The sequence below is a fragment of the Meleagris gallopavo genome, chromosome 2, assembly GCF_000146605.3.
Source record: "Meleagris gallopavo isolate NT-WF06-2002-E0010 breed Aviagen turkey brand Nicholas breeding stock chromosome 2, Turkey_5.1, whole genome shotgun sequence".
Taxonomy (NCBI): Eukaryota; Metazoa; Chordata; class Aves; order Galliformes; family Phasianidae; genus Meleagris; species Meleagris gallopavo.
The window spans coordinates 33,360,568-33,385,874 of NC_015012.2; the positions used below are offsets into that span (position 1 = coordinate 33,360,568).

The 25,307-nt window shown below is 37.4% G+C and overlaps 1 protein-coding gene across 1 annotated transcript in view; it reads right to left on the reverse strand.

Moving 5' to 3' along the window:
• Positions 1-24,883, reverse strand: part of ZFAND3 (zinc finger AN1-type containing 3) — a 42,741-nt gene extending 17,858 nt beyond the window's left edge. Inside the window, exons 1-3 of the mRNA XM_003203931.4 lie at positions 24,661-24,883; positions 14,752-14,817; positions 955-1,125 (exon numbers count right to left, since the gene is read on the reverse strand). Coding sequence (XP_003203979.1) covers positions 955-1,125; positions 14,752-14,817; positions 24,661-24,868 — 445 coding nt within the window. The 5' untranslated portion in view covers positions 24,869-24,883. The remainder of the gene's footprint in view (positions 1-954; positions 1,126-14,751; positions 14,818-24,660) is intronic.
• Between the last annotated feature and the right edge of the window lie 424 nt (positions 24,884-25,307).

Consider the following 25,307-nt stretch of genomic DNA (forward strand, 5'->3'; position numbering starts at 1 on the left):
ATGGAATTGCCTTCTAATACAATAAATATTCTACACATTGCAGATGGAATGTGAATTGTACCTGCCTATGCAAATCCTTTGGCAAGTGTCTCCTTGCGGAGCCATGATAAAGCAACTACAAACTCTCCAAGTGTATCAATACAAACATGGACAGAGTGAAATTGCAAGCTTTCAATACACGACTACAGGGAGAAGAGAGGAAAAAAAAAAAGCAGCAGGTAAAACCACCATGTGCATTATCATAGATTATGATAATCAGTTACCAACAATTGTTGCACGAAGGAGAGACCATCTCCTCTGGAACCCAGTCACATTTGCTATTAATACTTTGCAGATAACATGAAGCCCCACATTAGCTGCCTGCATGAGATCATCAACCTCAGCTCAGTTAGCTGAACAATACCATCAACTTTGGAAAAATCAGTTGGACACTATTCAGTGCATAATCAACAGCAATTCCCCCCTCCCTGCCCATCCCTTTAGCTGATTGTGAGAAGAAAAAACATTTTCAATTAGATGGTGTTTTTTCTTGCTTTTGTGTCATCTTATTAATAACAACCTCATCATGAAATGCAGAATGTAGTGCTGACCTATGCTTAAACTCTGTTAAAAAAAAAAAAAAGTTGTCATCCTTGCATATTCTCTGATGTGCTTTGTGTTTCTTCTGTCAAGTGAGCATGGCACCCTCCCACCTTACACGGACTTCTGAAGCTATATTCATTAATATCTAAGGATCTCTTCAGACAAGACAGTATATTGGGGGCATAGTTTTAAAGGGAAAATTAGACAGACAGGAACTAATTACAACTTTTTGCCACCAGTGGAAGACATAGCTTCTGTTTTAAGTATGCCTGAAAGCTACAAAGTGCAAGTGTTCTCCATACTTCCACCTGTGACACGGATCTGAGCACCGCTGTGGTAGAAAGCCGGACGTTACTGACAGACAGTACTCACCACAGCGACATGATCCCAGTTCCTGCTGTACTAGCTCCAGTTTTGTTTGGCACTGGAAGCATCGGCGTCTACTCTTCTGTTTGGATCGACTGGTTTCTTCAGGCCTGTCATTACTGTCATCCAGTAGCCGTGGCCGTTTCACAGGAGAAGCCTCACTCTCCGACTGTGAATCTGTTGTATTCACAACAAATATTTTAGGAAAAACATTAGAACCTCCTTGCTGAGGCAACCCTCTGGGCAGACTGAAGGTATACTGCTTTCAGCTGGGGTCACCACCAGGCAGCTCGATACTTCCCATTCTATTGTATATAAACATTTTCTTAACAATCACAATCAAGTAAGAGACAAATTATCTTTGTTCTCTGTAAAAACCTCTCCCTACTGACAATACTCAGCAGAAAGCAAACTGCTTAACCTACTCCCAGCCACAGCCAGGTTGTGTACAGATGCAGAGTACGCGCCATCCAGAACAATCGCAAGCTTCATTTGTAATCTCATTTAGTTTCTCCTACGTGTCTTTGTTCTCCTTGCACAAACAAACTGAACTAGGCTTCTCCTGAAAAACAATCGAAAGTAGATTTGACCTATTTCCTCCCTGGGCAGAAGGAAGATTCTTAAGGCACAGCGTGTAAACTGCCTCTTATGACTGAAGACATTACATGAAAGCACCATACTGTGCTTCCCTCTTTCCACATGGATAACAATTTAAATGCAAATTAGTAAACACCAACAACACAAACTACGCCCAACCTGTACAAGCATGCTATCAATCCAAAGTGCTCAGCTATTTAAAAAGAATCAGTCTGAACACCATTTGCATTAACACCTTTATCTATATAATTTTCTGCTTGTTTCTGGAAAGCATACTTCACTCAGAAGATACAAATCAGTAGGTGATGCTTTAATTAAGAGCAAGTGAATCAGTGAGATGCTGGATATTCTGCTGCGGGCTGGAGTTGCCACACTGGTGCTACAGAAGAGATCAAGGTAAGTTGCTACCACTTTCCTCTTTTAATCTGCAAAAAGCCCTCTAAAAACAAGTTTCCTTACAAAGTAAAAGTACAGAAAGAGTTTACTTCAGCCAATGTGGTACTTTTTTTTCTTTAATAACAAAGAGAATTTTGTCGGGACTCTGCAATGCCCAAGTTCTATCCTTGTGGCATATCAGAGGGAGCAGACTTCATTCAACCTGCTGCTCTGCAGCCCGAATCAGGTCAGGTCAGACAGGCATCCTCTCTCCCAAGGTTGGGCATAGTTGAATCAAATCTGTATTTCTTTTAAATAGAAAAGGAGGAAACCAATCTCAAGCCTGTAAAGAATTACATTGTTCATAGCAATGTTGCAAGGAGACCAGCTGCAGAAAGCCATTACTGCATTGAGTCAGTAAGACAGTGAGCAAGGAAAAATACAAGTATTAGTTCACTTAGCCCATTTTTAAAAGGACAAATAAGAAGATAATTTTATCTTTCTGGCAGGGCTCTACTCTATCAAACATCTTTTGGCCTTTATATCAAAAGTGAAATGGAAAACATGACTACTTATTGTCAGCTGTCCTGGCTTATCCCAGAAAAGTTTTTAAATACTTTTCTTAAGGCTAACTTGAATACCTTACCATAAAGTACGTTCTAGTGCAGCAGCTGAAAAGGAGTAATTCTGCAAGTAGCATTCTGCAGAGATAACTGCTATGGTCAGACCACTGCCCACATCCTTGTTATTCCAACTATTTCATCTGATCTGCTGCTTATCTGTATCAAGCCTTTCCCTGCCAAACACATAACCCAGCTGGACCAGTAACACCTGCTAGCCTCTCCAAGGCACGCTCCAGCAACTTTCCCTGCTTTCTCACATGCAGTAGAAATTAAGCCACTTTTCTTACCCATGTTTCAAATCTTGTCTCAGCATTTATACAGCAGCTGGATTCTAATATCACAGCCGTTATAAATATGCAACCTGCCTCACTTAGTTCTTCTTTCTTTCTGTCATATCTCTAAGATATGCTGAAAATGTGCTTGGTTTTTCAATACAGACAAACTCCCCACTTCTCACATTTCACAGAAAAGTGAACAGCTTCCTGCACCGTACACAGATGATAAGTTTTTATTAAGCTGCAATAATTCTATTTGATGTGTGTCTCAATACAGCTTTTTTCATCAGTGTTGTAGATTACAACTTACACCTTACAAAATATATCTACGAGGACTAAGCTAACATTCAGTATGCAATTATTCCATCCCTGCATGCCTGGCTGTGCAGGAACATTGACAATGAAAAGTAGAGTCTAATAAATTGACACATTCATGGAACAAGTCGTCCTGCCTTAAATAAAATCTCTGCAGATGATGATCTCAGAGAGACGTCCTCAGACCAGACTGCAGATCCCAGCTCTCACTCCCAGGCAACCACCCTATCACACATGCACTGATTTTCACAGCGCCCAGAGAAGTAGGCCAGCCTTCGCTACAATAGGGTGCACCCAGCAACACACACCTTGTACATTCTCACTGCACTGATGTAGAGTTCAGTACAAGTCTGTTACAGCCCATCTCCTTGCCGAGGATGGGGAACTACACAGTTTGCAATTATTCATTACTCAGAGACACAGATTGGCTGCTATTATGAAATAGCCGCCTCCCACACACCTCAGCTTTTGGAAACACAAGCCATTCTGCTGCTTCTCAAAAGCATATTTTGTGTCCTACAAGGAAAACAGTGTTTATTCTTAAGTCCAAATAAGGAATCCAGTGTCTACTCAGTTCATGAAGCCACATGCCTTAGTGAGAAAAACAGCTACTCCAAGTCAGGCTAGTAGTAATTTAATTAAACATTCAATTATACATTTCCTATTAATTGGGAATGGCTAACTGAATAAGAACATAAGTTGACTAATAGGATAGAAATGAAAGTTACATACCTAATTTTTTAAGCTCGTATCTTTTTGCCATAACTTAAACAGTGTTAACACTGTTACTTACTGTTACACTGTAACTTAGCCTAACTGGTAGAGACAGTTCCAGCTATCCCATTACTGCCTCCAAAATACCCTGAGCACACAAGCTCAAGCTAATAGTTGTTACAATAAGGACCAATAGTACACGTGCTTACATCTTCTCAGAGGTAGGTACAAGGAGTGGGGAGAAAGCACAGACGAGAAATCTGAGGGTAAACTCTCAGCATAAGCTATTTAACTATCAAAAATGGCTAGCCAGGAGTCTCACTGTTACAGCTTGCCTTAGAAGGATGAACTGTGCAACAAGAATTACTTCTTTCTAGAATGAGATGAGAAACTGCACAAAGATCTCTCAGCTAGTTAACTCTACTGTTGTTAATGAGGATTCTCCTAATTTAGATCTAAAGGTGCAGGTTCTTCTAATTGTGGCATCTTATCAAGCTCCCATTTGAAATGAGAGAATGAAGCAATGCAGCAGAGCAGGATTTAAGCAGGAGGCTTGACTGAAACAAATACTGCTCGTAGAAATTCTGTTGCGCCTCAGACAGAAACTCACATTTGCTCCTCACTGTCACTGTACTTGTCTTCATTACTCTTTCTCCCCTCAATACTTTCCAAATAAATTGTGTTAAGACTGTCAGAGTCCAATCCCAGTCTCTCTCAATCTCTTGTCATGAACGTGCAGACTGGCATCCGCATGGCTTCACTAACAATCATGGTGGCTCTTTCATGGCATTTTGGGAAGCAGGTGGGGAGCTGTAAACCCAGCAGAGATGATGTGTGCTGAGAAAAAAATAACAGGAGGAAGAAGGGATGGGAGACTTGTACGGAAAGAAGCAGCCCTCCTCTGTTGCTGCCTGCTTCAAGAATGAGATGAATCCGTTTAATCTCTGGTTTGATGACAGCTTTTGAGGCACTCAATCAGTTTTTTTTTCTTTTTCATAAAGAACTCATCCCACTGACAGACTGACATTTACGATCTCAACTGCCTGTCCAAACACCAGTAACAGCAATAATTAATGAACCCTCAAACTTCACTGCCATCTACTCCAAAACCATTTTAAAAGCAGCATGAGCTGCTAAAATCTCTGTCCATAAAGAGCCTCACACAGGTACAGACAGTAACTACGTAACAAGGATTAACTCCAGTTTGAGCAATGCTCTGTCACCAGCTTCTAGGGTTGTTTCCCCCATTTTTCCTCATTATTCCATTTTTAGATGAGAGACTACTTAATTCCCTGGCACGTTGACTACGCATTATAAACATCTAGAGGAAGCTGCTTCTTTACAAATCTTTCCTATTACATTTACCAGAATCATTATTTAAAATCATCTCCTCTACTTCAACTGAGCCTAAAATTAACACAGTTATACCGTAGTTATATGCTTGTTGACTACTAATAAAGAGTGAAAAGTTCAGGATTAACATCTTAGAAGCCGAGTTTGACAGCTAGGACTACAATTCTTCCCTGCTGCTGTTCAATGCTGCAAAAACCTTTATTTTCAAACTCTGCTATCTGCATTGAGATGAGAATCTTATTCCCAAGTGCAATCAGGACTGCACGTTAAGACTGTCAGAAACCTGAGTGCACACCTCTCTGGAAGCACTTAAATTTATTTTGGAAATCCACTTCAGATTTTCTTAAAACACAACAGATAGATGTCTCAAAGTCTTACACAAAGCCTTCGGTAACAATTAACCACACAATCTCTTTTCTACTATCACTGCAGCGTTCTTAGCATCACCATTTCATTCATTCATTTCCCCTCTCCATATAGTTTTAAAGTGATGGGGATGCAGTAAAGCTCATTGTTGAGAGGCTACTGAAATAGCCCCTACAAAAGTCAAGTCCTGTCAGCCCCTTCTTTGCTTCAGAAACCTCCTAATGAAATCACCACAGTAACCCCAAGAAGCTGTGTTACAGAAATGATTTCCATACCAATTCACAAAACCACAGCAGTTGTTTCCTGCGGCTCTTGTAAGTAAAAACAAAAATGCACAAATTGTAGCCTAGTTGTTTGGGATACACATGATGGGAAGAGTTACTCTAAGATATTCCAAATGTGAAACATCACAAGTGTGCCAGTAAAACTCACCACCTTCCCTATGCCAATCTATTACCATTTGCATACACTTTCAGGAATGTGGGCACCTGAACAATTTTATTAGATATTTAATTTACACATTAGAAAACACTTTTTAATATATATATTTTTACTTTTATTATTATTATTATTTACTTTTTTTAAACTGTAGGTGAGGTCCAGCACTAAGACAAATTGCCCAGAGAGGTTGTGAGGCTCCATCCTGAGGGTACCCAAAATCTGACTGGATAAGATCATCTCCATAGGCCCCTCCCACCCTCTGCTATTCTGTGATGATATGATTTCTAGATGGGAGAATGCATCTATATATATAAAATATATATTGCACCAATATATAAGCACTAACTCCTTCTTACCTCTCTTACATTTCCTCCTCTAAGCCTGTATTGCTGGTACCATCATCAGTCAAAAGGAAGCATGCTGTACTGCAGTGTAACTTAATGAGGCCATTAACTGCCATCTCTAATGAAACGGAAGAGGCTCATCCAGTGCCAGCAACATAAATGAATGAAATGCAAGTTGAAAATAGTACGACTAACAGGGAGCTACACAGGATACTGAATGCATTTTATGTAAGTTATAATTAGAGTGTGAAAATGCATATTATCCTTTCCTGTCAAGAAATTTCATAATTGCTAAATTAAGCAAATAGTGAACTAGTTTTCATCTTGTATGTAGGCTTCAGTACTATGTCTGTTTCATGGTTAAATTCTTGCATTACTCCCTTCCTCATACATCTTTGATGTCAGTATGTCTTCACTTAATGGAAATATTAATTTATTTCTTAAACATTTTTACTTATGCACCAATTCAAACAAGAATGTATTTAAATGTGCTCAGGCACTCGTACTGTCCAGTTCCTTGTTTGTTTAAAAGCTGAGACCAGAAAGGGTCATTCCCTGAGTCACATCAAAGCGTGATGCCTCTACACTTCTGGAGCCCTCAACAACTGATTGGCTTGCAAAGGCAGAGGAAGCTGGCCAGTGCTGCTGAGCTGTCAGCCTAGTGCTTGCTGCCCATCTCTTGTTGGGTGCATGAAAAGCTGAATGAAATATTTGTATTTTATCCGTTTTAGAAAATATACCTTAGCAACTTTGGGTTAGAGTTGGGGGAAGGACACAGGCAGATTCAGTTCAACTCTGAATCACAACAACAGGATTATTAAGTGAAGGAACAATGCACAAATATTGAGAGCAAAGTGGAAAAACAGAACCACAAAAAGGAAGGAAAAAGCCACAACACAGGAATATGTATGATGAAAGAAGCACGAAGGTAAATGCAAACATCTCTGCCATTCCACAGCACCTGAAGACTGCGCACTATATTCAAATATACATACATGCATATATGAATACATCCATGCAAACATGTACAAATAGATACTGGATCAGGTAGAAATGGGAAATTCAAAAGCATTCACCCACATCATAGCTTTTGTTTTTGCTGGCTTTAATTGAGAGCCCTCTTACTCTCTGTGGAGCTCTCTAAAATTGGATTAACATTAATAGATAATGCTATAAATACTGCAGATTTGCTACTCAATTCCAGACTGTGTAAGTAAGCAGCACTGCTCTGCTTCAAAATCCTAGTAGTATACTCCAACTATGTCCTCATCAATCAAATGGTACACAGTATTCAGGAAGGCAATTCTTCAAACGAACAGCCCAGAAACTAGTTCTATATAAAAACTCCTTGCTCTGTTATTTTTCATTCACAAGCACACCCTTCCCCCATCGGCATAACGAGGGTTTTCCAAGGCTAAAACACAGATTCAGAAGAGGAATTGTAAAGAGCTCCTGCCTGCCAGCTGTGAAAAAAATACGTATTTCTAATATTTATCTTTCAAAAAACTTGTCATTTACTGTAGAACCCGAGTGATGCCATTAGCAACAGAAACTTTACAATGAGAGACTATCGTTCCAACGTCTGGATCTGATTAATGTTTAGAGAAATACCTAAGAGCTCTTATGTTTTGACTAAGAAAAAAAAAATACCCGATGAATTAAATGCGGGTTCTGAAATGTACAGCTAATCTATTTCCAAAATCATTCTCAATTCAAGTATTTTACATAAAGCTTAAAGATCAGTTTATATTTTGATTGTGTTAGTTTCTTCGAGCAATTTCATGGGAAAAACGCAACCCGTCCTGGCATAGAGTACAATTTCTGCAGACCTTCTTGCTGACTGCAAGATACCAGAACTCAGGCTGTTTTAGTGGAAAGCTCTTACTGTTACGAGAGGGGATATTTAGGAAGCATCTCAACTAACTTGAGCTGAAGACCACATGTCCACTAGGGAAGTAGAATAGAATGCAGAAAATAAGATGCAACAGTATGTACACTGCCTTCTGTATTACATCTAGTTTGTTTTCAACCTTCTTTTGTTCCAAATTATTGGTCTCATTAGTTACTTCGTGAAGTTTATTTCATGGATAATTACTTGGAAATGAAATAGGAAAAAAGTAACTTCTTTGCATAACAATCACTTAACAGAATTTTAAGGAAATTATCTTTTTTTTTCCCCTGTTCATGCTCAGCACCCTTCGAAGAGACTCTAAAATTATTTCTATGTATTTTTATTTTTTGGAGTCACTGAGCCTGGAGGTGTTCAAGGAACTTTTGGATTTTGTGTTGAGGGACATGGTTTATTGAGTACTATTGGTGATAGGTGGATGGTTGGACTGGATGATCTTGAAGGTCTTTTCCAGCCTTGGTGATTCTGTGAGGTCCTCCTGACACTTAACTTTAAATAGAAAATAGGAAACACTTATACTGAAGCTCTCTGACGCTCACTGAAATTGTCAGTAAATATGAGTGGCTGTGCATTTTTAAATCTATTTGAGGATAAATAATTAAAACTAAACTGGTTCAACGAGCCTCCAGTGCAATAAAATGCCAAAGTAAAAAAGATAAAAGCTATATTTCTCATTTGCTAAAGTCCATCATTAACAAAGTCATCTTCCTGATCCGAACAGGTCAGGATGTTGGATTTGTGAACTTCAGTATTTGACTGGATGAACTGACAAGGTGGGACAGATCCCAAATAGCTGTGACAGTGGCCAGGTGACCTTTTAGTCACTTCCCCATTAAAAAAAAGTATTGTTTTTAAATTCTAGTTCACCAAAGTGCTTTCTTCCTCTCCTCGTGGGTGAGAAAAAACTTGTTTCTCACAAGCTAAAGATACCCAACAGCCAAAATCTACTGAAATTGGTACACATTTCTGCTGCTTAAACCAGAAAGCACTGCAGAATATCCCTTTCTGCACAAAGCAGCTGAATACAGCTATGCTGATCTACCACACTACAAGGAACGTGCAACCTTTTATTTCTAAAGTTTTCCTGTTGTCATCAGAAAGTATACATCAGCAACGTATATGGGTATCATATCTGACTGTCTCACATGCACTTAAAAGCATTAACCTGTTCTGGTACAATTACCAGCAACACAATGTCATAAAATGGCAAATAATATTAAGTATATGAATTACCATATTCATCTACTGATTCTGTTCCATAACAGTGACTTTATATTTTAAGGCCTGCAGCAGCCTGTCATAAATTGCTCTGACAGACTGATTAGACAAAGGGATTATTCCCAAAGTCGGAATTATTACCTTCCACAGAGTGAAGACATGTGCTGTCCTACAGGCCACTACAACTGTCTGGATTCCTCACTTTATACACAGCACACAGGAAAACAGGAACACAAAGAACCAGCAGGTATGAAAGTTAATGTCAAAGGAATGCCTACCATGAACAGAATGAGCTTCCATCTGTCTTAGTGTACTGCAGTGTGAACATAAGCAGTTATAAATATTTCCATCCTAAAATCTTAAGAGAATTTAAAAACATCTATTTATTTTATCCCATTTATATTAAGTAGATGAGGCTTGAAACCAGTGTTTTCACATGCTGTCATGCTGCTGCACACCTTTTTGTTTCTAAATGTTGCATTTTTTTTCAATACTCCAGCAGAAAATTCCATTCAGAAGTACATGGCATAAGTGACTACCGTATGAACTATGAAGATTCTTGCAAAACTTCTCTTTAGATTAAAGGAAGTACAGGCTAAATTTCAAGGCATTTTTTCTCCATAGCCTTGTAAAGAGATGATTTAGATGTCTGGTACAGAAGTGTGCTAGACACTGTGATAGATAAAAGATCGTGACAGACCTTTCTGTGAATATTACCAATTACTGTGTGCTAACAAGCTCTTAAAAACCTTCCCAGGAACAGTTGAAGTTTTTGTAACTCATAGGCAAGGATCATCACAGCTATAGCTGACTTTCAACAAATTTTTTGATATACTGACCCCAAATTCACCTCTTCAGATTCTCCAGCCACACCAGTTATAACCCATTTAATCTAAAAACGCACGTGAGATGTTTAGTGTAAAAGACAACCATACCCATATTATTAATGAATGAGGGCATTTTTTAAAAATCGAGTAAGGTGGTACTGAGAATAAATCCTACAATTGCAGCAAATCTTTAATGTTGTTTAGTGATGCAACTATTACGATCCTTACCGTTAGATGGATTTTAATCTACAATAATTGTAACAATTTGAGAAGGCTCTTGGATAATCAATACTGGAAACTGATGTAAAGTATATGTACAGAAGCCATCAAGCTTCTTCGAACAGCAGGGGAATCGGATCTGTCTATCCAGATGCATATGGAAGCACAGAACAGACATTACAACACATCACGGAAATAGGCAATAAGATGAAACAGTAAAAACCCATCAACATACATCATCTGATCATGGTACAGTGTCATCTCCCAGCCTCTATTAGCTCTTGCTGCATCGGTGCAAGTCCCAGATACTTCATCCTGTTTATAATTGCTGATGAGCAATAATAAGGCCTCCATGCCTCAGCTCCTGTCCGTTCCACTTCAGAGCTCACCTATTAGGTTATAACTTTTATTTACAGCCTTGCTTGATGTGCTGCTCTATTAGAGTACAGCTGGAAACTGAGCAGGGGAAAGAAAAAAAAAAAAGAGTATCTCTAATGGACACTATTATTGCCAGGGCTGTGTGATTTATAGTGCTTCTTGAAGGCTGTTCTATCATCGCTTTTCTTTTGGTGAGAGAGCTCTAAGAAGGTTGGATTTCTAACACAGTGCCCTCCAAAAGTCAAACACTGAAGAATACCTTAGAAGTCCCTTGAAACATAAGCAAAATATCTCCAAATTGTTTTAATGGTATCAACTCTCTTCACTAAGCTTTTGTACAGTCTTTACACAGGCACTTAGCACTTCAGATGAATAAAAGAAGTCTAATTAGTGGTGGACCAGGTCTTTTTGTACTTACTCAACTCATATCATATTATCAATTAAAAAAAAAAAAGAGAAAGAACTAATGGCTTGTTGGAGATGCCTGTTGGTGAAAATTTGTAATATCCATACTTTCACAGCCTGTCCTTTCTGTAACTCCAAAAAGACTCTTGTGTTGATAGCCAAGGTTCAGTCTCAAAGTATTATTATAAGACATCAATAAAACAGAATCTTCAAAAAAGGACCGTGCATCTGCATGACATGCAATCTTTGAATCTTCTAGACTCAAATCTCATACTAGAAAAGACACAGAGCACACAAGATACTGTGATCTTGCACAAAACAGATACCACCACAGCCATCTAGGACAGATACACCAATAAAATGTGAGTTTGCTGCCCGTATACCTGCACAGAGTACTAAAGATGTTTTATGAGCCATAAGTGAGAAACCATGTATTTGAAAACTCCCCAACTTCAGGGATACAATCTACGAATTGACTTTATTATTACTGCACTTCAACAGTCTGCTTCTACTGGTCTCTCTACCACACAGTTTAAAATAGTTTGAGCACACTGCAACGGCTCCACTGATTTTTTCCAGTTTTCTTTAAGCTGTGTGATATTGTTATAAAATCTGGCTGCTTTGAATTGCACATAAAATCATCTTTAAGTTCCACAGCAGAAAAAGAAGAGCGACATGCTACATAGTGCTCGCTTTCACAACACAGGAACCCAATACGAATGGAATCTGGATGCCCTTCCGACTAAAGCAAGCCTCAGAGAACCTGCCATAATCATAACAATATTTAGCCATTAAGAAACAAGTCAAAACACAAGAAAAGCTGTGCATCAGGCCACGGTCCCATCTTAATTTCCTATAAAACCTTCAGACTACTGACTCTCCTAAACCTTCAAGGCACCATCCAAACTAATAACTGCAACTCTTTACTCATTCTTTTCATTATAATCCTTGTCCTATGGGCACACTTTGGAATATAAATACTTTTTACCACAGCAGTGATTCTGGCAAAGAGGAAGGAAAAAGAACAAAAGCAGACACCGCTATTTGGTGTCATAACACCATTTTTTATCTGCACAGCTCCTCCAGCACACAAGCTGACAACTGCATGAGGTAAAAACTGTTTTTTTGTAAGAGAACTTTCCCCAAGTCTTGACAGATTTATTGTTTTGATCTTTCTTCGGTGGTTACATTAAGGCTAATAAAATATGAAAGGTTTATGCCTTCCTTAATATCTTCCTGACAGGAACCTGCTTGCAACATATGTAGGTCAAATTTCTAATTTTCCATCTCAAATGCTGATATATGGCAGACTTTAGGGAAAAACTATGCTTGAAGGGAAAAAGAATCACACAGATGAATTCCACCAAAACATTCTTCCTTCAAAGTGCTCCAGAGCAGAAGAAATGTTGAATTCTTACTGAAGAGAGGTTTATATGCAATATGTGGTATTGAAATACATTGCTTGTAGTCACCTAAATAATGTCCTACGAAGGGAGACTAAATGGAACTGAATGTAGTGTGAAACATCCATCCACACAGTGTGCTTCCTGAGCCTGAAGATGAGATGCCATTTCTGACAAACATATTGTACCCAATGGTTTCCTCTCAATTCCCACATTCCTACCTAGACTCCTAAAAGCGGACTTAGAAAAGATTTTTATTTCGTTTCAAGATGGCACTGAAAAGTAGACTGAAAAGACAAGCTCTGTAGCGAAGTGTAACTCCTGGTAACAGGTTTATTAATGTAAGGGATAACAAACAAGATATGCAAATTACTGAGCATTTAATGAAGAAACAAAGGAAAATAAAGCAATATAAAGCCATTACAATTAGTTGACTGAAATTTGTGGCATCAGATTAAGATATCCTTATTTCTCATTAAACACAAAATCAAATGATTAACACATGGACATACAAGATGCCAAACACTGGCATAAACTAATAATAAGAGATCTACTGAGAAAAGTTAGCCAACCACTTAATGGATGTTTTCCAACATATCTAGTAATTTCAATGGCTTTGTTCTAAGGAGCTCTTACTGTTCCTATATGGCACTGCAAATAAAGGACTGATTTGCCTTTTTGCTAATCATATGTGCATTTGTTTTATTAATATTTGCTCAGTCCTCTGTTTTCAATTTGTATGACATCACAGAAAGCTTTTTAATTACCCTGCAATGAAAACTGGTGTTAAATTGTACAATAATTAACATACAAAGAAAATACAATTTAATAATACCATGACTGAAGCAGAGTAGTTTGCAAGGAAAATAGAAGCAAACACTTTTGCTTATTTAGGTATGCTTCCACATAAGGGAAACTCAGTCTTTATACTCTGGAGAAACTATATCCAGCACCTTCCAAAGCCAAACTTAAAAAGTTCTTGGGCAAACAATATTCACAACAATGGCACAGCTTACCATGCATCATCTGAGAGCTCTGAGCCTGCACGGTAACACAGCTTTTCTTAAATTGAATCCACTGTATACCGAACCAGTTAATAGCATGCACACATGGAATAACCATAGTTCAGCCAAATGTATGATAGTTTGAAAGACTTTTTGAAAGAATGATCTCTGAGGAAATTTATCTTACATTTCTAAAGAATTAGAGCCCTTTATCAAGACAACCCTTCCCTTCTGCATTCAATACAGCTAAATTAATATATAAATGTAAATATAGGCAATATCTATTTTGGAAGTAGACCCAGCTAGAATTCCTAGCTAGGAAGTAGACCTAGCTAGAATGTTACTACTATTTAGATGCCTTTCACTGCCTCTCCACAGGAGGTTAAGGCTTTCCACAACAGTGCTAGTGGAAAGGGTTGTATGAGCTCTCCTTAACACACTGCAAAACCAAAGTCTGAAAAATGTCTGAGCCAACACAGATAGCTTGGATGCCTGCCTGAACAAGTACTGGTATGATTCTTTATGACAGATCTGTTGCAGATGCAGCAACTTCGGCCTGGCAGTGACCTAACACATCACTAACACTAGCTCTGTGACAGATTATCTAATCTATATCCTCCACGTAGAATTAAAATCACTGTTAAGAACCCAAAGCAGGAAAAATTTAGTCTTGATTAGAGTAAACATCAGCTTTCTGTATTGCATTTTCAACCAGAAATCTCCAAACAGCTTTATATTCGATATTTCAAATTCAAAGGGGAGGATTACAAGAATAATACAGTATTTGCTACACTTAAACTAGCTACTTCTGTATTTCTGAGGCAGCCAAAGCTAACTGAAAACACACTATGTTTAATGACTTACACTTAACAGGGCTCTGCCACACAACTACTTTATATAAAACGATAGCAAATCAACAATGTTTATTTTCAATTTGGCACTCTCTAGATATAGTTACTAGCTTTGATCATTAAGCTATAATCATACAGCTACATATTATAGAAAATCCTACTCCTTAACCCCCCAGAAACACATACCTGAGTCACAAGATCTTTTGGTAGGTGTGGTTAATGAGGCATGAGCTGTACCTGTACATGGCCCACCTGCAAACAGAGAACATTTTAAGTCTCAAAATGCCATCTATATTTAACATCTAAAACCACATCAAGATTATACTTAGAAATATAAAGTAAGCTGACAAACAATTGTCTTTGGAAGAACATATGGAAGTAGTCTACTGTTCTCAGTATTTCCTTCCTAGTCAAATCCAAACGACTTCTACTGAAAGAACAGGTAAGAAGCTAAAGCAAAGAGATAAGTTGTGTTATACTTCAATATTTTAAGAGAGTTTTAAGAAAATATTGTTGTGATTGTGATTTTTCCATTGTTGACAAAGGTGCTATTTATGTTGGAAAAAAGCTAGACACTTAGCTAAACAATCTAAAACTAACACACAAGAAGAACTGAGCACTTCCTTGGTGTCAACAGAAACCCTGACACCAACTCTAGTAAGATAATGACTTTGCCTCTTATCTTGTTCTCATTATGTTTTCAAAGTGCAGCACAGGCATACATTAATAAACTCTTCCATGATTAAGTTTCTTTTGAGCTCTGGACTGTTCCCATTCATTTGGTGTCTGTTTGGTAGTAAATTACTTTCTGGCTTTTTTCTCAATACGCATCATCGCTGAAGAGTTCTCCAGAGATCTTGTTAAAATAGCAACCAATTCAGTGCATTCAGCAACTGGCAGGAATAATAAATAAAAATAAAACCTATACCGTGAAGCCAAGACAACCTGACAGTAGCATTACCACTGGTAATGACATATCATAGCTTTGATAATTGGATATTATAAACTGGATGATGCTAGTTGGACTAGATGACCTTTAAAGGTTCCCTTCTGACTCAAACGACTCTATGATTCTATGATCTAGTAGAGGTTTGGCTATCAAGACACCAATAATCAAGTTTGCATTGAATTTCTTCAGTGTAAGTAATAGCATGCTGTTAATACAGCAGAGCTGAGTACACTGGCAGGAAAAGCTTTAATCTAAGTCTTCACCTGCCAAGAAATGCTTACTCCCTTTTTTATTCCCTTCCAGTTTTTGTGGATTTTGGTAAAAACACCGTGTATTTTGGAATATGTTTTTCTCTTTTTAATTATTTTTAAATTTGACCTGGTTGTAAACTGTTTGTTTCTTTTTACTTTTTTCGAAGATGCTCTGCCTTCAAGTTTTTCTTTTATTTCGACATATTTCTCCAAGCAAAAGGCCTTGGTTAGCAATCTACACTGTAAAGCTCATGGTATCGTAGCACCATGAAAAGAAAGGAAAAGTAGGCAACAGGGAGGGAAAGACGTAAGGGAATTATTGGGGTGCATTTGATTTAACTTCAATGCATTTAAAAGCAAAGATTTCACAGTTTTTACAAGTTTTTCAGTGAAGGGTTTCCTGCTCTCCCCAAAAAATCCACCTCGTAACATACACCATTTCTTAACAGTGCAAGAGGTAATCTTTAATGTGATGGCAAGCTAAAGGCAAGCTGGCAATGGCTTGGCTTGCAAGCAAATGGCTAGACCCTGCTGGGACCGTTCTCAAAATTACCATGTCAAAATTACCAGAAAATATTTACATTTGTTTATATTTCAGCATCCAACTAAACATAAGATCTTTACTTGCCACTCTCAATATAATAAGCTAGTATCTATTCTGCACTTCCCTGTATTAGTTTTTCTTTCACTTAATCTTCTTTCATTAGGCATTATCTTCATATATCTTCAATTTGTATAGCACAGCATTAGTTTCAAGACAGAATATGTGGGGATTTGAACGCATACGTGCTTAATAATTACAGGCAAGCACAGTGCCTAATAAACAGTGAAGGCTCCCTGTCCTCTGCAGTGCTTCCTTCTGCTACTGTTTTAGTTGCATCATTAAAAATGTCATGCATAATTCAATGCTATGTAGTATGGGCTTGACTGTACAATTCTGTGTGGAAGTCATTATATTGAATCTTTTAGTATACATAACACCCAGTACAGATACCTTAATACTATTTGAAATAAGGGAGTGCATTTTTCATAGCTTTGATAAAAATTCTGCACGAGAGCAAAGCAAAGTCAGCTACAGCAGAGCACCAGTGCTTTTTGGCTATACCCAAAAGTAGCTTATGACTTTGAGCGTTTCAGGATAGATCTGTACCTTTGTTCTAAAAAATAACTTTTTCAAGGGAATTTGACACTGATACACAAAACACTTCAATGCACAGCAAAAGGCCACACGTCTAACTTCTAACACAACACCCACAGGGCTGTAGATTTATTTTTCTCAGTATAACCAAGAGATTAAAATGGAAGAAAAAAGATATCTTTCTATTCTGTATCCAACTAACAGATTAAACAGTAGCTTCTGCTCCTACTTTTTCCAGTATGTGCCTTCTGACATTTGCAACTCCTCTTCCAAACAAAAGCAGCTGCCGCCGAGCAATAATGTAGTTCTGAGAGCAGATGATTAAAAATGCAAAAATACTAAAAGCCATTGAAGAAATAATTGTGACAGTCACCGAGTCTGCAAATTCAAACACTATTAAGGAAAGACAAAACAAAATCCTTTAACCTGAACACTAACGACATAGAACGGGTTTTGTTAATGCAGCTGCTCTGTTTTTGGCTTCTCATACAACTAGCTTTCTGTTAGGTACTGTTAACAGTGCACCAAATACATCGATTGGGAAAAACAGGTTGTCAAATTACTAAGAACTGTGCAACTCAATGAATAAGCAAGCATTTAAAAACAAGCTTTCTCAGGAAAATCTCCAAAGTAGTAAGATTTTATGTATTACCTGTATTTCAACATCTCTTATTAATTATTATAGTCTATTTTGATTTATTTATCCATGTTTATATCAACCTTCAAAATGCCCTTCCACATTGCTCACCTATCCTCCTGAAAGACTAACAATTGCCAAGCAGCACCCATGCTGCAGGACATGCTCTGAGTGGGTGTAACCTGTTAAAGAACCTTCAGAATTGGGGAAGTAAAGTGAAGTGATTCAGACTTTCCCGTGCAGGAAAAGAAGCGAAGTACTAGGGCAAACTCTCCTTGAACCCACAATATTTGAGCCAGGTGTACAGTAGTTCGAGGCACAGCGCTTTGAATGGTATCCATTGACTAGAGGAAAGCTGCAGAATGGAGTGAAACCGTGCTCATGTAAGAGCACAATAACACATTGAAACAATTACAGATAATGCAAAATCTGTAAGCCAGATAATGAACAAAGATGAAAATAAAGTTAAGGAGCACGAAGCTTTGTAAGGTTTGTTCCTCTCTGAGCACATCCGAATGCTGCTTTGAGCTTACAGCACTGCTATGGCTCCTCCTCTCCAGAAAAAGACCAGCTCTGCCTATGCAACAGGCAAGAAGAGGGGATCATAAAAGAGCAGAATATTCTTGAAAGGCAGTGTTGTTACCAGGACAAGGAGAATTTTACTGCTATTTCCAATGCAGGAAGAAAACATCTTTGAAAATCTATCAAAACCAGTAATCCAGCAACGTACATTTGCTGAATCGGTAGAAATCTAATCTAATCTAATTAATCTACACAATTGAGTATGAAAACAGTCATTGATTATGAACACAAATACATAAACAAATGGGGATGTAAATCTCTAAATTCAGTCTCCAGACAGACAGGATGGTCTCTATGGAAATAAAAACAAGACATTTTAGAGCACTTCCATTACTTATCTGCTGCAGAACATGTAATTTATGTCACGTCATTACCAAGCTGATAAGAGGATTATGCCACATACAAACATATACTTTTAAAAATTATTTGTACAAACGTGCCATTATTTATTCTGTGGATTTCTATCTATGCGCAGCTTTTGCAGAAGGAATTGAAAACTGGAGTGCTTTGCTGCTTTGGTGCATTTAACAACAGAAACAAAGGAAACAGCCATGATTCAGATTCCATTTGACAGTTGTTGGGCTCCATTAGTTGCTTTTCCTCAGTTTCCCCATTTGTAAAGTAGACATGATACTTCCCTCCTTCATGGATAACATTTGAAGTGTAAAAATGTGCTTTTGAAATTGGCAGTGACATTATATTATTAGAAATACTTGTATATAACCTTGATAAGTGGGCAATTCTAAACCTGCATTTGTATTATTTGGCTGAGTTTCTGTTTCATTTTCCAAGAGGTCCTTTCACTTTAATAAATGGGACCCTAGGATGTACTGTCTACTCTGCAATGTGAAGTGACTATAAATCAGAGGGAACAATTAACAGTGGTCTTATTCTGCTGATTTTCATTATGTTTTGAAATTATCATGCCACAGGCAGGGAAGGAAGTGTTCATTTCATCATTCTGTGGGCCAGATCTTTCTAGCTTATATGTTAAGAAATGTTCTTCAGATGATACCGGGACTGTAAGGACCAGATTAAAACTCAAAGAAAGATCCTCAAATAATGCTAAAGGCAACTCTTCTACCACACATAGTACATTTTTTCTTATCAAATTTCTAACTCCCAAATGTTCTGTATTGGTACCAAATTTTAAGCAGCATTTCTCAGAAGGCAACTCCGATAGCATCCATTTCAGAACAGTTCTGTATTTTGAAGAATTGTTGTAGATCTCCAGACAAAATGTGCTTTAAAAAAAATAAAAAGCATCTTTTGTGATAAATGTTCAAGAAAACCCACGTTTAAAAAATGAAATGAAAAACTGAATTACTGTTAATTTAACATTAAGCAGTAACAAAAGGCTCTTCTTGTACAGAGTATCTTTAGGGAAAATAAAAGCTAAAAATAATCTCATAAGATGAAAAACATCTCCTACTGTTACCTAACTTAACAATAATATAAAAAAGCTGAGAGAACAGTTAGTTCTTGTGACATATAGATCCAAAGATGACTGTAACATCAAACAACAACCAGATGCATTTTCTGTAGTGGAGGTGCATGTTCTCTTTTTTCCTGATACAAGACAAAATTGAGCAGAAGAAGAAAGAATGTGTAGATCTGGTGAGTTTGTAAGGAAAATCAGAATTACTTCTCATCACCATTATCTAGCTATGACAAAGCTCTGTAGCTTTGTTAGTTACGTGAGTTTAATTGCAATATTAAATCGCGTGGGTCAAGTAGGCTAGTTTTATAGTCTAGAGCAACTTCAGCTGTTACTGCACTCTTTCAGATAGGAGGAAACACCTACTAATTGGTATCAGAAAAAACAGGTCAGCAGCAAAGCAAATTAATTTCTACAACCATCTCTAACAAGCAAGACAAAAATAAATTCTAGCTTGGCTTGTTTATATATTTAATATATTATAAAAGCAGGTACATACGTAACATTCAATCAAAGATGAGCCAGAAGAACATCCCCATAGCCAGAACTATAAAAATGACAGGACATACAAAACTGAGTTGTATGGCAATGAACAGGTCATTTCTCAAGTATTTTCAGAGCATACATAGGAAAGCTGACCTTTCTGACTCTCCTGACAAGCCCAAGCAAAATACAAAACCTGACGTAGCTTGAAGTTGTTAGAAATCTTTCACATGTTGCCAGAGAAAAGGCTATTCAACAAAGAAAAAAAAAAAAAAAAAGATGTGCTTGTTTATCCATTTTTGATGAGGTTATGTTGAAAAAAACCTGACAACTGTTGTGGTTTTTTTTTCATTATTACTACTCAGAAGACAAAAAAAAATTATTATGTTCTTAGTACTGTAGTCTGTGTTGCTTTTTACAGTCATGCCTCAATAAGCCATGAAATTTAGACGATAAACATTCAAAAGCTGCAGCAGAAAAACAACCAATCTCTCACCTTTCTGCCAGAGATCTCTCATGGGAGCCTGCTGCATTCTGTGTGCCAGCTGTAGTGCCTCTTATGTACAAAAAGTAAATTCACCAAAATAACTTCATAATTGGTTGCAAGTCAGTGTTCGCAGCACATGCAAACGTTTAATAAAAGAAACAGTGTTTTAAAGCTTTCTTTAAACTTGTCTTGCAAATCATGTGTTTAAGCATTTGAAATAAATTGATGAAAATGCTTAAGCTCGATATGCAACAGTTCAAATCTTGGAAGCTATACAGTAACTAGAAAAAATTTACAGGCATTCAGCCCTGACAATCACATTTAGACTTCAGAAACTCAGCACACAGAGTTAAGGCGTGGACAGTGACTGTCACCCTTTCCGTGCTGAAATCCCAATGTATTTTGTGACATTTACAGCAATACCTCAGGTCTTTGTGTATCTTCTTTACAAAGTCTTCACTGTAGAAATGCAGAGCATTTAACAGCTCTGAAACATCAGATATTCCTTCTGTCCTTTTTCAACTGTGGTTTTTGCTAATTTGAGGAGGCCAGGAAGAGTTAAGCACATAATTAAAATAAAATAATGTCAACTGAAGCTAAGAACTACTGAAATATCAGATCTGATCCAGCTGCCAGAATTCGAGTTGTTCACACTGACATTTCTCCTGCCACGTAACAACACGGTTAGTTTTAAACCTGCACAGTGTCAACTTTAGGTCTACTCACACACTGACAGAAAAATAATGTGACAGCCCCAGAGAAAGCAATGAAGACTTGAAACTAAGCAAAATTATTCCATATTCAGTGTGACCTTTTCCTTACCAAAATACATAAAACCTTCCTTAACAAGCCTTTTTTTTTTTAATCCTTCTTAAAAATGTGGGTAGTTTAAGGTGGAATAAGGGGCAGAAAGAAGCAGAAGGCCTTTCACAAATTCCTTCTTCCTCTGTTAGAAATAAACAACTCTCCCTCCCAATGAAAAAGGAAAACATTGCCGAAGTAGCCAGTTGATATGGTGACTAACACTAGAGTAACTCCTGCCTTGACTTCCTAAATGAAAAGAGCCAAAGTGAAAGATAAAGCATACATTAAAACTAAACAGAACTTCAACACACAGAAACTAATCTGCATGTAAAAAAGCAGAGGAACAACAATTAGACCGATGTAACAACCTGTTAGGAAACAGATCATTAAAATCCATGGAAATCTAGACTTAGTAAAGCAGTATCAGCATTAACACAGATAATTCCTTATCTGCAAAAACTCATTTCAGAAAACTTACTGCCACTGACAATACAATAGACAGGAAAATTTGAGATGGAAAAAGGCAACTGGAGTAGTATATATGGAAAATAAAACAAACAAAATAACCCTCGAAGACTTTTCCCCTAAAGCTCCTAATTTCCCTAAAAGCATTTAAAAATCAATCATACCAACCATGATATGCAATAAAAACCAAAACATAAGTGAGGGGGGGGGAAAAACATCCTGAAACTTGCACCACCATCTCTTGGCATAAATTCTTAATGCATTTTCGTTGACCGCAACTGTAGTACTGAGAACGGCCTTCCATGTACAAGATTCATCAGCAAAGCAGCCATTGCTCAGAACTGAGGGTTTGGGAAAAAAGTCACTGTAACCTGGACATGTATATGAGCAGCTCAGTAATTGTCACAATGACCTCCTGCAAAATTCAGTGCAAGGAACATTTCCTCTCCATCACTCACTGAGTGTTTAAAAAGGAAATGACTACTAGAAATAACAAATAAAAAAACCTACAGTCTTTCCAACACAGAATATAAATCCTACCACATGAGCTTCTATGGTTCTCTTTAGTTGTCGTAACATGAGTGGAATTTCTTAACTGCCTCAACGACCTCCTCCTATTTTGTCCAAACTCCTTACCGTGGGAACTAAACTGCTATAGCAAATGCCTGGATGTGAGATTCTCCTCAGAAGCACGACAGGGAAGAGAGAGAAATGGGGTACATCATGAGAATCCTTCCTGAGTGCTCTCATCTTTCCATTCTCTGATGGGGATTACCTTAATAACCCAATATATTGATTTCTGGTGCATTACTGCAATTCTATTCTGAACAGAACATAGCTGTACATCATCACACAGCGCTGCAAAGTATCAGTCTTTAAAGGACATAGCTACAATGAGAGCAGTGCGTGCCTTATGGAACTTGTTGAAAAATAAATATTACACAGAAAAGGATGCCCTTAAATTAAAATCAAAAAGGCATTTAAAGTTTTCGCATTCTTCATTACAGGAAAGACTCTTCCACTCTGAGACCATTACCCACCAGAAAAGCTCCATCTGTGCATAATTATTTCTGATAAATGGTATTAAGCTTCATTAAAGAGGTAGTGGAGATGTGAGAGAAGACAGAAAGAGCTCCAGCTCTAAATAAATCTCTCCACTGTATTTCACTTACAATCACCCCAGCAGGAAGTCATAAAGAATTTTTTATAGGTAATATTTTCAAATGCTCTGCAGGCCGTACTGCCTAATATCCATCACCTTGAGTGTATGTTCACAAGCACACAACGATCCAGGGTGAAGGACATGATTTAATTTCCTCCCTTCTTTCCCTCTCTGTAATCACCTTCCCACATACCCCCAAGTGCTTCTCAGCCACAAGAGAAACATTTTAACACAATTTAATTCATCACTGAACACAATTCATGAAACCTGACCCAATAAGCACCAGAAAAGCACCCTATAATGCCGGATAGTAGATCTCTGCTAATAAGCCAGCAGAGGTGCTGAATCCCACTGTCCTGCGAATGCCCAAATGCGATGCTACAGCACAACATTTCACTGGAAGGGTATTTTAAAGCTTTGTTTTTTGTTTTTACATGATACTGCAGGTTTCCCCTGGACAAATGCTGGACAGAAGGAAGAGATGGGTGTTCTGCAGCCACTGGGTGTGTGAAGGAGCGACAAGTTACACAGCAAGTTTACCCTTATTTCTGATATCAGGAGGTTCAAGCATAAACAATAGGAAGTACCTATTACTTCTTGCTGTATTTCTGAAAATATTCCCATATATAGGTAGAAAAGTTCATTTTAAATTAAGCATTTTATTTTAATCTAATAAATTACTACAATCCCACAGCAGCAATTACTGCTTTGTCCATAGCTGTTCTGAATAAATAAGAAGAACATAAATGCAAGGTCTAACTACCTGTAAAAAGAGTAAATACTTTTGAAACTCAGTAAAAATCAGCCTATGTAAACATTGAACATAACTGAAAGCAATCGTGCTGTATCAAAGCTCTCTCAATCCTTGTGCTTTTTCGGTATCCTTATTTTCAGCAGAAAAATAAGTGCAGCTCTAGGAGATTCTTCATCAAAAATGAGTGTGTTTTTCTTACAGCATGTACATCAGTCTACTACATAAGATGCATAGGTGAACACAGCTCAAGAGGGACTCTCTCTAGGCAGAACCTTCTAAAATAAAGCTACGGTTTGAGCAACATGAAACTATAAATTATTCATTTAAGCTTAACTTAAAGAATGCAGATTTCTAAACTCAATATACAGATACAGTGTGAACTTGTAAAGAGGTTTAGAGTGAAGCTCTTTATCACAATACACTTCTACTAATTTTAAATTCTTTAGCCTAGCTTAAGGAAAAAAATTTGCCTAACATTTCAAGAGAGTGTGTGAAAGAAAGAGGCAGGTTAACATGTGAAGCTTTGTTTATCTAAGTGAGCTAGCAGGAATTTAAACAAATATGCATTACAGACAATACTACATGCAACTGTAATGATTAAAAATCAAATAAGTATATATATTAACTTACTATCAATTGAGAAAAATTCTCAAAATAGAAGTGCCTCAATACTTATATAATTAAATTATTTAAACAATAAAATTAAATGATTAAATTGCATGCTGCATTTCAGACAGCTATAAAGTTAACCAGAAACTCCTGTGACTCTTTTTCCTTTGCTCTTTGGTTAAAATCATCAATTTTCATTTCCTGAGTAACTTCTACTGTTTACCATCAAAAAGCAGACCTCCTTTACTTCCAAAAAGAAGTCAGTAGAACATAACATTGCGAACAAAGAGAAACGTATTTGTTTCATTTGCTCTCACTTAGGACTTGTGCACTTACATTCCTCTTTGCTCGGTGAAGTTACATTCAGTTCTGTCAAAAGTTGCTGGTTGGAGTTAGCGGCCTGCGTGGTTAGAGAGGTATTGCTGTTGTCACTGTTTGTTTCTCCAGAGAACAAATCTGACTGGCTGTTGCTTGTGCTGGGAGTTGAGTCATCATCTGGCTGCTTCTTCTGGAAATCTGTCAAAACCAAGGTTCCATAAGTCATCTCATTTGCTTAATTGAATATGTTTTATTCAAATACCAGAATAACAAAAATCACCCCCAAATACTGGCAAAGGTATCATCATTCTGACTGTTCCTAATCTCAAACACCACAAACACTGCAATGTCTGTTTTTTTGTGTGAAATTGTGCACTAGGTTATCTGAAAGAGAAAATTCTTTGTTAATGTTTACAGCTTCCATTAAAATAAGTAGACATTTCTTAGTGTGGGAAAAGCCATAATTTTTAATTTTCCAGTTCGTCATATTTGCCTTTAGTATTAAATGCAGTTATTTATGAAAAGCAGCTCCCTCCTCCATACTTAACTTCAAGCTAGAACCAAAAATGAAATAATACTTCACATTCCAATTAAGCAACAGAATACATTATTATCAGTACATTATGACTTAATGAAAGAGAAAGAACAGAGTACTATTGCACAAA